The sequence below is a fragment of the Coturnix japonica genome, chromosome 1 (assembly GCF_054131305.1).
Source record: "Coturnix japonica strain WE chromosome 1, WE-NBRP24, whole genome shotgun sequence".
Classification (NCBI taxonomy): Eukaryota; Metazoa; Chordata; class Aves; order Galliformes; family Phasianidae; genus Coturnix; species Coturnix japonica.
The window spans coordinates 91,193,703-91,206,066 of NC_140663.1; the positions used below are offsets into that span (position 1 = coordinate 91,193,703).

The 12,364-nt window shown below is 34.6% G+C and overlaps 1 protein-coding gene across 1 annotated transcript in view; it reads right to left on the minus strand.

Moving 5' to 3' along the window:
- Positions 1 to 2,748: 2,748 nt before the first annotated feature.
- TMPRSS15 (transmembrane serine protease 15) overlaps positions 2,749 to 12,364 on the minus strand; it is a 102,291-nt gene continuing 92,675 nt past the window's right edge. Inside the window, exons 22-27 of the mRNA XM_085547602.1 lie at positions 10,568 to 10,617; positions 9,950 to 10,124; positions 8,741 to 8,922; positions 8,398 to 8,493; positions 7,543 to 7,682; positions 2,749 to 4,035 (exon numbers count right to left, since the gene is read on the minus strand). Coding sequence (XP_085403728.1) covers positions 3,865 to 4,035; positions 7,543 to 7,682; positions 8,398 to 8,493; positions 8,741 to 8,922; positions 9,950 to 10,124; positions 10,568 to 10,617 — 814 coding nt within the window. The 3' untranslated portion in view covers positions 2,749 to 3,864. The remainder of the gene's footprint in view (positions 4,036 to 7,542; positions 7,683 to 8,397; positions 8,494 to 8,740; positions 8,923 to 9,949; positions 10,125 to 10,567; positions 10,618 to 12,364) is intronic.

Here is a 12,364-nt window from a genome sequence, read left to right on the forward strand (position 1 = left end):
ACTAGTTGTGCAGTGCTATCACTGAAACTCTTTTGGAGGCATCTTAAAATTGAAGTTATGCCATGTTTTTACTTCCTTTTTGAAGAATCCGCCTTCTGTAGTTCAGGTCAAGCATTACCATTCCTACTTTCACTATTCTGTAGATTTTCTGTTTACCACAACTTTCTTTGCTCAACCCCTTACTTCAACTTCCCTCATAGTGATCAAAAATAAAACAAAATACTATGACCTTGCATGATCATCACAACCAGGATTGTTTTTCTCTGCATGACCTAAATGATGCTTAACACACCTGTGGGCAAGTGCTTCATCATCCATGGGAATGTTTGGGGTAATCAGAACTTGATCTTTATGGATTAACTCCTTCAAGAAAACAGGGGAGGAAGGAGTGATATTTAACCTAAAACTACGGAGCCGACATTTCTTCATACTTTGTATTTCCAAATGGCATGTAGAAGCCAATATTGTGATTGGTGCAGCAGAAGTGACAGGAGACATTTCTGTGCTGTAGTCAGGAGAATGCAAACACCTTCAGATGTCTTTCCAAAAGAGCAAAGGTGACTACTGGGTATTTATCAGTGTGGGCCAATCTTAAATTGTGTGAAGGAGGAATGGAAAATGGGATGCTATGGTTTAATTATAATTAACTTAGATTTCACATGTCAGTAATTAGGACAAAATATTTCTATATCATTTCGCCAACCTAAGAGGAAGGAATCTGTTTCCTTGCATATATTTTTTTTGCCTAGTATCAAGTTCCTAGATATCAGGTAAAATCAAAACAGTCTTAAAGAGTCCTCTGTAAAAAATTGTGCACACAAAAAACTGCGCAGTCTTACACCACTTAGTCCCACCTTTAATGTGGTGATTATTTTTCATGCACAACCTATAAATCCCGTATGTATACAAATTCTTTTATCTAGATTTCCCTAGTTATCCAAAGGGAGACAGATGTAACAGTAAGAGAAAAGGAGAAAAAAATAAAAAAGTGCTTCACACTTGCAGATAGAATACGTAGAACTATATGGTGTTACTTCCTTTGGATTTCTGGTGTGCTTAGAGAATCCAGGAAAGCAGATAGATTTTTATGTGACATAGTACATTAGTGAAAACAGAATTGCTGTTAAAAAAACCCCCACAAATAACACACACAATAAAGCTAAAAAAACAACCCTCTTTGTCCTTCATATCCACTTTGAGTTCTACAAACTGGTGGAAGAAACAATTTCAGCTAACAGATTTCATCAACTAGAGCCATTTCAAAGCAGTTTGATATTTACATACAGCTGTAGGTCAGCTCATGCTGACCACATTCTCACTACCTTCCTTGATCTCACAAATGGCTGCAGGAGGTGTGAGGCAAGGAACTGTCGAAGAAGAGTAAAGATATTACTAGGTCTCTAATGGGCATCATTACTTCAATTTGGCATACTAAAAAACATTGTACTTCCTGCCCCCATTCCCCATTTCCCTCAAGAAATGTAATTTTTTTCTTTTATCCATTGTGATTCTGGCCTTTTGCAAGCAAATAGTATTGCAGATAGAAAGCTCTTCTTGCCTCCTTCAGTCTTTTAATCTATTTAGGTGCGAGTGTAAAGTAGCATCAAGTTTCCATACCCTATTTTTAAATATCTTGGACCTTTAACTCAAATGAAAAATTATCCATGCTGCCCACATGTATTAACATATTAATGACTGGTTTCACCACAAGCTAATATGGGATAGGCATGCTAAAGTAATGGATGCTGAATGAAAGCTACAGTGTTCTTGGAAAAGGTTATTCTGATATAAATTAGTTGCAAAAAAAAAAAATTCATTTTTAATTATACTATCTGGTGTATGTTACATATATGCTTCTGTATAGAAGTTTATAATGAGAAATTTTTGAGTCTAGTGTGGTAGTTTATTAATGTAAACCTCAAAATCTATTATTTGCATTTTGGGAAGCAAAAAAATGCTCATAAATTAAAGGATATTACTGTATTTCTGGGAAGCAGATCTTCTAGTAACTGTATCTGCTTTGATTTGGCTTTTGTCTTTCATTAGCAGAATTAAATGCCATTTACAACAGTGATGTAGATATTACTGAATTCATGTTACATTTTAATTAAGTATTTTAATGTAATTGCTTCATCCACATTAATTTATACTTGATAGCAGAACGCACTTTATTTTCATTGACTTTTTTCCAATGAATGAGATGAACAGGAGAAAAAAGATTACTACTGAAGAGAAGGTTAGCAGCTCTGAAGTGTTATCTCAACCAAATAGTTTAGAAACAAAGTCACAATAAAATGAATATCTTCAGTTAATTTGCAAAGATGACACTGTGTAGTTTGTATGAAAGAGTCTAAAATACTAATTGTCTGCTCTCTGGCTTAATTACATCTGTCTGACTTACAGTCACAGATATATTGATGGATCTGCACATTTTGTCTGGACCTAATTCCCTATTATTTGTGATGACCAAAGGATATTTTTTCTCAATTACCTGTGTTTATAAGCTCACCTTGTATTCCAGGCACTTTATATCTGCATTTAGCATTGTAAATAACAAGTATATAAGCTCCTTACAAAAATTATACATCTATGAGTACATGTAGATACATATGTGCACTAAATTAAAATGCATTTTGTGTTTTCATATGATACTATAGAACGAAAAAGACATAAGATTACAATCTGTAAGCAGAAATAAAGGACATACATTACACTAACATTAAAAAAAACAACACTGAATTTAAGGTATTTCAATAAGAATGATTTTAATAGAACTGCTTTTCTTTTGTTTGTTTTTCCATATTTTATACCATTTGGACTGCTGTTAATGGGAATCAGGATACAGCCTATACAAAACACAAATTCATTATTAAAAGCCCCCAGTAAAGAGAAAGCATAAAATATCAAATGAGCCCTATTACATTTTATTCACCATAAATGGATGATCCTCATTATTGTCAGTTGCTGTTAAAACATACATATGAAGGGAAGCTGCAGTATTGCACATTTCTGCAAAGCTTCATGCAAGCCTAAATCTGTAATTACTTGAAGAATTATCAGAAGACTTGAAAGAAAGAAAAACTGAAAAGCAAACAAATTACACCAGAGATAACTTTTATGTTACATTCTGTTTGCTAGTTATAAAGCAGCATGATACATGATCAACCATTATTCATAATCTACAAACTTCATTTTAGAGCTTTTTGTAACAGGCAAAATAGGAGAACTCTCATGAGCTCAGTTTCAACAGATAACATATACCTTCATTTTGATGCGTGGCAATTACTGAAAAGAATTGACTATGCATTGAAATGAGAATGCACATTGGGAAATGTACTGTAAAATCATAAAAAGTAGTTCATGTTTATCCTGAAATTAACAATTTTGTGACAGTTTATCCCAAAATTAACAACTTAGACCATTTCTTTCGATAAAGCATCTGTGGTTTGAAAAACCCTTCCTCCCTCTCTGCCTTTCTTTTTTTTCCTTCTTTCTGTCCTTCCTTCTTTTCTTCCTCCCTGCCGTAATTTACAAAACCCCCACTAGACATTTAATACAGTGATACTCAAATAGGCTGTTTTCCCACACCACGGACTGATGGCAGATTTACCTCTTATATAAAGCAAACAGGAAACTGCTAAAACTCTTAACAAAGCATAAAATCCATCTCATTTGAAATGTTCCTCTCAATTGATAAAGAAGGGAACTTTTAGTTATCAGTGTTTCACTTTCCTAAATTTGAAACCAGACTGCACTTTGAATCATTTTTTTTTTTTTTTCATTTTCCCTGGTTGTGAGTTTTGAATGCCAGTCTGTACTGTTACTCTGCAGTAGCTTACTTGCAGTCTTTAGCTTCTGTTTCTGTTAAGGAATATCAAGGTCATAGACAATTTTTTGGATCCAGTCCACAAACATAGCAACCCGGACGTACACTCCTGGTCGTTGGGCAAGTGCGCACTCATAGCCAAACGATGTTACCCCTACCAAAACCCATTGGTTATCATCTTCAGACATCAGAGGGCCCCCTGAATCTCCCTGCAATATGCAATTCAAAAGTTAAAAGAGTACAATTGTAAAGCCTGGAGCAGAGCTTGTTTATGATATTTTTTGAAATTGATCATTAATCATAAAAATTGTGTCATATACTTTGGACATCAGAAACGTAATCAATATGGATTCTTCTATATAGAAAAAAATCTTGAAATAATCGATTTACTTTCTTTTTCTTTCAAGACTGCAATTTTCAGCTCTCATCAGTAGTCTAGATACAGGACTAAATTTCAAAGGATTATTATATGAGCAATGCTCTGAAAGTAATACCTGTTATTTTATTATCTTGGCTCAGGTGGGCATCAGAAACAGATGTTGGTGATATGGCAGTAAAGGCTGAACATTCCCACCAGTATTCTGTTACATTTTGTTGCATGTGACAGATGGCAGCAGTGGAACATTCTGACAGAATGGTGTCTATCGTGGAAGTGTGGATAAAGCAAAGGAGTGTCACTGAGTTTCTCCTTGAGGAAAAATGTCACCCAGTGACATTCATTGATGGTTGCTGAACATTTATGGAGACTAAACAGCAGTTGGACTGTGTGGGCAATGTTTTCCTATCAGTGATACTGCCATAGCTGCTGTGAAAAAATGGGCCACTTCTGCCCATGCAGGTTTTTATGAGCATGAAGTGCAGACTCGAATATTCATCACAGGTGAAAATGCAGAGCTGATGGTGGTGACTGTGTTGAAAACAGTATTTTGTAGCTGAACATTTGCTCTGTCAAATACTTTAATTGTGTCTATTGAAGTTTCTGTGGAAATATATAGGAGGCATTGCTTTCAGAGTGTCCAAAGTACATTTAACCCTTCACCTTTCACAACACCTGGGTAAGTGCGTAGCATTATTTTTTAGCTGAATCTATTTAGTTAAGAGGCAGTTCCATTTTCTGTCCTGCCAGAATTTTGATAATTTCAAATTTAGAGGAAACGATTACAAGATTGCCAGAAGATTTTTTTCTGCCACCTCTTTCCCAATAATTTAGCCGTTAAAGAATTAGAGTAGTAGAGTAGAGTAGCATGTCCAGTGCTCATCCTATGGGCTGCACGTGATCTGGCACAGCTTGTAATGGAGCAGGTCCTTCTGCCATGCCACTGTGGCAGTGCTTCTGCGCTGCCGAGTTGCCCAACTCAGCCCTGGGACCCAGAGAGGGCACAACACAGTTTTGACAAATAATATGTCACTATACTTAATTAGCAAGGAGATCATGTCAGCTTTCAAAGATTAGAATTTGAAAAGACATTATAGGCAGAGGTGTGCTTCCAAGTTCAATGTATATCAAGAAATACTTCATAAAGACTCAATAGTGAAAATGAAAAAAGTTCTGTTATCTCAACAACGTATTTAAAAAAAACTTGAAAGCTCAATTGAATTATGTTATAAAAGCTAGTTCTGTGGTAGCAAATCTGGCTGTAAGAAAATCAAAGCTTTTATTGATGGTGAGTTTATTAAGCAGTGTATGGAACTCATGGCAGATATAATGTGTCCTGATAAAATAAAAAAAAAAAAAGGGATTTTTCTAAAATCAATTTACGTCATCAGACCATAGTCAGGCATTTTGGGTGGATTTCACTGCTCATTTAAATGACTCAAACATGTCTTCAAGATGCATATCAACATATCTGTGCTGAGTTTCAAACCATAACAGCATTTGGAATGAAACTTGTGGCAAACTCAAATTATGGCAAATTATTTCATGCATTTTAATACATAGGCTAAACACAGTTCTGCGAACAGTGAAAAATATGTGGATGTGCTTTCTGTTTCGAGAGGGATTTGGGATTATGTTTCCAGATTTCCAAAAAAAATGATTAATTTTTTTGGTATATTTGTAACTCCATTTTAAGTCGACATAAATACATTACCTGCAAATTTTCAAATGAAATATATGGAGATATAATCAGAACTTCAGCTCAAAGTTAAATGTGGTCATGTCTCTTTATCAGGTTTTAGTAAGACCTGTTTTATCCAACAAAACTATCTCTCACTCCATAGTCACACCTTATTCATGTCATCGTTGTTTGGCGGTAAGTGCTATTGTCCAGGATGTAGTACAGGAAGCAAAATATTTCATCAAAAATCTCTGATGATCAGCTTGAGAACTCACTAGGAATGCCAATCACTGTCCTTGAACCACACTGATGCATTAGTTTCACAAAAACAAGGGCAAACATCCAATAAGTTTACATTTTTGTAGTTGTTTATTAATGTTTTAATGAAAAAAAAACACATTAAAATATGTTTTGTTACTTATTTACGTTAACTTTATTATATATTTTATGCATGGTCCACGACAATTCCTTTTTGCTTAGTGTGGCCCAGGCATGTCAGAAGGCTGGACTCTCATGCAATAGAGTGTGGGAGACCAAATTTGATTCATCCTACAGCTTGAGTAGCTTTGAATGTCTTGCTTTGATGAGAATGAAAACAATGACTATTTTTTATTGTCTGGTTTGAAGTGAGTTAATTCAATTAGTATTATTGGTGTCTTCTTGTGGCCCTATGAAGGGAACTTTAAGGGGACTCTGTCATTAAAATACTTCAGCCTATAACTCTAGGGCATCTACAAAAGTTCAAAGGCTGTGACAGCAGCCTAGAGGACAAAGCAGTATCAGGACTCACTTGTTCCTCTTTGTTTATGGTTGAATGGATATTGATCACAATGCTGGTCACTTGTGCTCTGTATCAAATTACAGTGTGCTACAATTTTTTCATTTTTTATCGGTTTGAGGGATGAAACACATGAGGAGAATAGGAAAGTCACAGACATTGAGGGAAAGGCAAATTAGAAAGTTTTGCATATACTCCTGCTTGTCTAAAGTAGCCAAACTCACTGTGCGTGAGTTTAGGTTTAGGGTTGTGATAATAAAGCAATAGCAATTATGTGAGGATGCTCCTCATCAGACTTGAGAAGAACCAGTCAGTCTCCATGCCATGGATTCCACTTTGCTGGAAATAAAATTAAGTGTTGGCCAACACTGTGCTTTCAAGGAAAAGCGGTACATAGAAAGCAAAGCTAGAATGGACAGGAGTGAGAAAGTCTCAGGATGCAGTCTATAAGATAAATGCAGAAAGGCAGCTTCTCCAAAATACTGTGGTGTCCGCTTATAAAATGTTTCTAGAGTCTACATATTCTGGGGAAATACATCATTGCTCTCCCCCTTTCACCGTAAGAAGCATTTTTGAGATTTTTTACCTACCTGTTATTCATTTCTGTGTATGCTACGTTTTTGCTGAAAGTCTTCCTCTCTCCTCAATGGGATTACTCAGCAGTAATTATTCAAAGCTCAGTACATAAAATGTCCACATATTTATTTCTACTGTTGTTTGTGTTGAGACTGTACAAAATAGACTTCTATCTTTACAACATGTGTTCTGATAAAGAGCTAAATATTGTGCATAGAAATAATATTTGTATATATTGATCACCTGGTTTTAATGACTGGAGTATCAAAGAGCATTTTACTACATAATGAGTCATTTATTCTTACCTGACAGGAATCTACTCCTCCCATGTCATAGCCTGCACAGATCATATTCTCAGTAATAGTATATTCTGGCAACCACTCCTGGCATTTTTCATTTAAAATGAGAGGGACCTCTGCTTCTTGCAATATATTTGAAGTAGGACCTGATGAAAATACAGAGTACATTTACTCGCTGCATTAAATATGTATAACACGTTCAGAACACTGATAGCTTTGTTCTTGTTCCAACATGTGGGCATGTTACTGAACAGCAGGAAGCCTTGCCAGACTACCATATTATTCAGGTTTATGCCCCTGTAACACAATCACTGATTAAATGGCGCTCATTAACTGAATCCTGTCTTTCATTTGCGTAATGGGACTGAATTTGGTTGTAATTAAATGAAAGTTACTAAAATCAATGACTATGAACTTACTGTAGAGAGATCTAAGAGCTAATTAAAGACTTCAAATCTTTTCCATTGTTTCCACACTATTCATTGTGTATCTTTGATTCCATATTTCTAGTTTTTACAAGCATTTCTATTGCTAGTTCTTACTTGAAACTTAAATGCATTTCCACTCTGAAAATTTGGATACAGAACTGTACATGGTAGTGAACTTGCATGTTCATTATTTTACAGAGACTCCAAATTTGGAGCATGTGATATACAAATAGAATGTACATTTCACACTACACTCAGTATGCTTGGCTTCTGGGGAAAATCATTTACACACTGTCAGAAGCATGAGTCTTTCTTCTTTCTGATCCCTTCACACCCCCAGTTATCTGGAAATAAGAGGAGCATATCTCTAACCTGTGTGACCTTAGCAGTTCCTGTGGAATCAGTAGCAAATTTTCCAGCATAATTTACCCACCTTCATATCTAATAGCACCCCAGCCAGCAATGGAACAGTTAATTCCTGGTAGAAACTGTTGATCTTTTTCTGGTAAGCAGATAGGTTGTATGTAATCTGTGAATGCAAAATAAGCAATCAATTTCAATCTCTTTACTGGATTCTGGTTTTTTATGAAGTTAGAAAAGAAAGTATTCATTAATTGAAAATCATTTTTGGAACACAATAACCAGGAAGTAGTGGATAGGCTCAAGAATAATTAGACTGTACAAAATGTACAGCCATTCCATGACCCCCATATGGTTGGCATATTTAGGGTTTAGAGTAACATATACATTCTGTGGGAAAATACAAACTCACTTACCTGAATATTGAACTTTGTATTGGAGATGCATTAGAGCAATATCACTGTCTTTTGTAAGTTTGTTATAATGAGGATTTATAATTATTCGATCAATGTATTGAACTACTGTTGAAATGTCTGTCATATTCGACTGGTCATACAAACCAAGAACTGCTTTCCACGTATATGGTTGTGATTGTCTCCTGGAAGTTACAAGAAATATTCACAATTATGAATGAACATTCTGAAAAATATGTTAGATAAAGTTCAAATCTTTAACCTCATTATAATAAGTAGCATGCTCTCAATTTCCCCAAATTAACAGGAGAATGTAGTAGATGCGCTTACAATTTTGTGAATTATACTATCTTAAACCATCTGTTTATCCATTCTGTAGAAGTATGTGATTGACTTTTGATGTTAAGCTTATAATGCATTATTTATAAGAATTAATCATACAGCACTGCAGTAGAATAAAATGCATTAACTAAATTACTATGTCTTGGAAAGAATACTGCTGACTGCCCACAATGCAATTAGCATTGGTTTTAGTTAGAAAATTGTTATGGAATTATCTAAGGGATAATAGATTACAGTGTTGTAGAAAATACTTCAGCTCATTTACTCAGAAAATTGGTTCCTTAATTTTTTATCTAAGTTGAAAAGGCTATGTTTAGACAGCTGTGGTGTAAATCTATGCGCTTTTATTTATTTATTTATTTATTTACTTATTTATTTTTAATTTTTTTTTTCCGAGCCATCTATGGTGGTTTGAAACTCTTTCTAAACTAGTGAATGTATATATTTGATAGTTTTTAAATCAACCAGTTCATTGTTTTTAAAAACATTATTTCAGTCTGCCTGTTGTATGGAATTGGTTTCTGTTTATCTTTTTGACTGACATCTGGAGTTCTAAATTAGCGTTTCAGTTAAATATTCAGAATTAAGAAACTCGACTAGTCAGCAGAATGTCCTGCAGTCAGTGGAGACAGAAATGCACTTGTGACTCCGTTATAATTTCATTTCAAACATATAAAAAGCCTCAAAAAATGCCTCCTACCAATGATTTCAATATGATGCTTTGAAAGTATGATTTACTCTGTAGAAGATCAACCAAAGGCTCAAAGATTATACCTCAGCCCATCTTTTCTGATAGACATCCACCATTTGCATACTTGCATGTTGTGGAAGCATGAGAATGCATTAACTTATGATTACAATGAACCATACCCATATACACAGTGTGCTGCTGTCACCAGCCATTCCTCATTGATAAGGGAGGCTCCACAAATGGGTCTGTATTGAAAATGAAGCGAGACAATCCAAGGCCACGCCTTTCTTCTGGCATCACTTCCACCTACAATCCTTGTTCCTTTGCTATCAATTTCCAGGCGCTTTCCACAAGCTAAAATAAACGCATACGTGTATTTTAAATAACAAAATGCAGATTTGTAGAAGAATGATATGCTTTATTTGAGTAGTTAAATTCTTGGAAAAATTGTCTTTGTACTACCTGACTTGCTATTCAAAAATACTATTACCATGGAGAAGAGTTTGGCATTTTATAGCTGAAATCAAGATGCAACTTCATAACTTGGATTTAGATGTTTTATGTCCTCAGATCTTAATTTTTTTTTATATATATTTGCTTTCAGTATAGACCCATCTCCAGTGTATACTAAACTCTGAAAAGAAGTTAAGATTGTAAATTTTGCTGTGTTTATATCATTACAAGTATAGCTTTTATAGTCCATTTCCTAACCTTTCAATTCAAACTATAAACATTAGGCTTTATGGACTGAACAATCTGATTTCTACATGAAACATTCCCAGGGTAAATGTACTTACGTTTAATGTTACACTGCAGATGAATCACCAGGTTGTTTAAACAATGTTCTCTAGAAGGAAAGTATAATTAAATCACCAGTATCTGCACACCAAGTAACTCATATATATAAAAAGTACTTAAGTTAATTAGTTTATCTAATATATAAATATAGCATTTTGGCCACAGTCCTATGCTCTGATAATAGATTAATTGTAAATACACAGTATTATATTATATTTAAGATGAAACATACATGTTGTTCTTTGATGGATGCGGTATATATTATGGACATAAAAATAGATTCCCCTTGTGTTTTAAGGAATGAGTCATCTGTCTATGACAGATTCTAAGTCATGTGACAGATTCTAAGTCTAAGATTCTAACTGTATATGTCATTTTTTCCATCTTTTGAGAAGTTTTCAATAACTTACCACTAGAGATCAGTGCAACCAAAGAATTTTGGAACAGTTAGTTTGATATCACTGTATCTTTTCTACTAAGATTATAGTGCACAATAAAATATATAGCTGCATACAGAGGGGAAGGAATTATTTAGCAGAGATATAAAACCAGAGCCTGAAGAGCATGAAACCACAGATCAAAACTACTCAAGCATTGCTGATACCTAGAGGTTTTAAGATTATCTTCATAGCTTGTAATGAATCTGAACACTTGGGACAGTGTGTGTGCTAGCAATTTAAATTGGATACACACAGAAATATATCAGGAAAAAAAAAGTCAGCTAAGCGATAAGTCACAGGATGCATTTCCACTTCATTTTTTAAAAGAGATAAAAGGAAGAATTCTTTAAACATAATATAGCATTATGCATTCCTAAATACATTTGCACTAAAATTTGGCTTTCTATTTATTTATTTATTTATTTATTTATTTGTGAGAGAAGAAATGAGTGACAACTGATCAAGCGAGAACATGTAACCTTCCCCTCCATCCCTGCCTAATTAAATCTGCATTATGGTGAGTGCAGAAGAGTGAAATACACCTCTAGCCCTGTATATTATCATACAAACTAGCCAATCTAATATCCAGCATGTCAGATTTGTCCCTGTCCATGGGGTCTACCTCCCACCATCAGTACCTACTAATTGCTTAATAAAAGGTACTTTATGAGAGTCCACTTTTTTTGTCTCTTTGGAGTAAGTTTCTAGTATGAAAACCATTTTCATGCCTGCATTTCAATTTACCAGTCCTCAGTTACCTCTTGCTTAGCTCAGGAGAGTCCAAAAGGCAGTGGAGTCATACTACATTTGCTGACTACCCATCCTATGTACCCCTCTGAGTGTCATCCGTGAAGGAGCATGCTGGGCAGAAATCTGAAATCTGTGAGTATGGTGTCACTTAGGAATGGCAAAATAAATAAATAAATAAATAAATAAATAAATAAATAAATAAAAATGCCTGCAGCATCTAGTCATGTGTATCTTCAAAGCAGAATTTTGGCCCATACAAAGCAATTCTGCCAAGAAATCTGTTACCTAATGGCATCAGAGAACAGTTATGCTGTTTCTGTAGCACAACTTTCAGGTATCTTGAAACTAAGACCAAAGGCAATGTGAGAAATACCTTCTCTAATTTGACTTTTTAATTATCAAATCTATGTGATCGTTCTAACACATACTGCAAAAGCATGTGAGACTTTAATGTTGTCACCCCGTAAAATGATTCCTATCAGTTTTCTAGATGAAAAATATCTATCCAGATATCCATTTCATCAACAAAAATACAGCTAAGATGAATAAGTTATTCCATTCACTCCTGCATTAATTATCTTTAAGTGTTTAAAAGATACAAGCAGA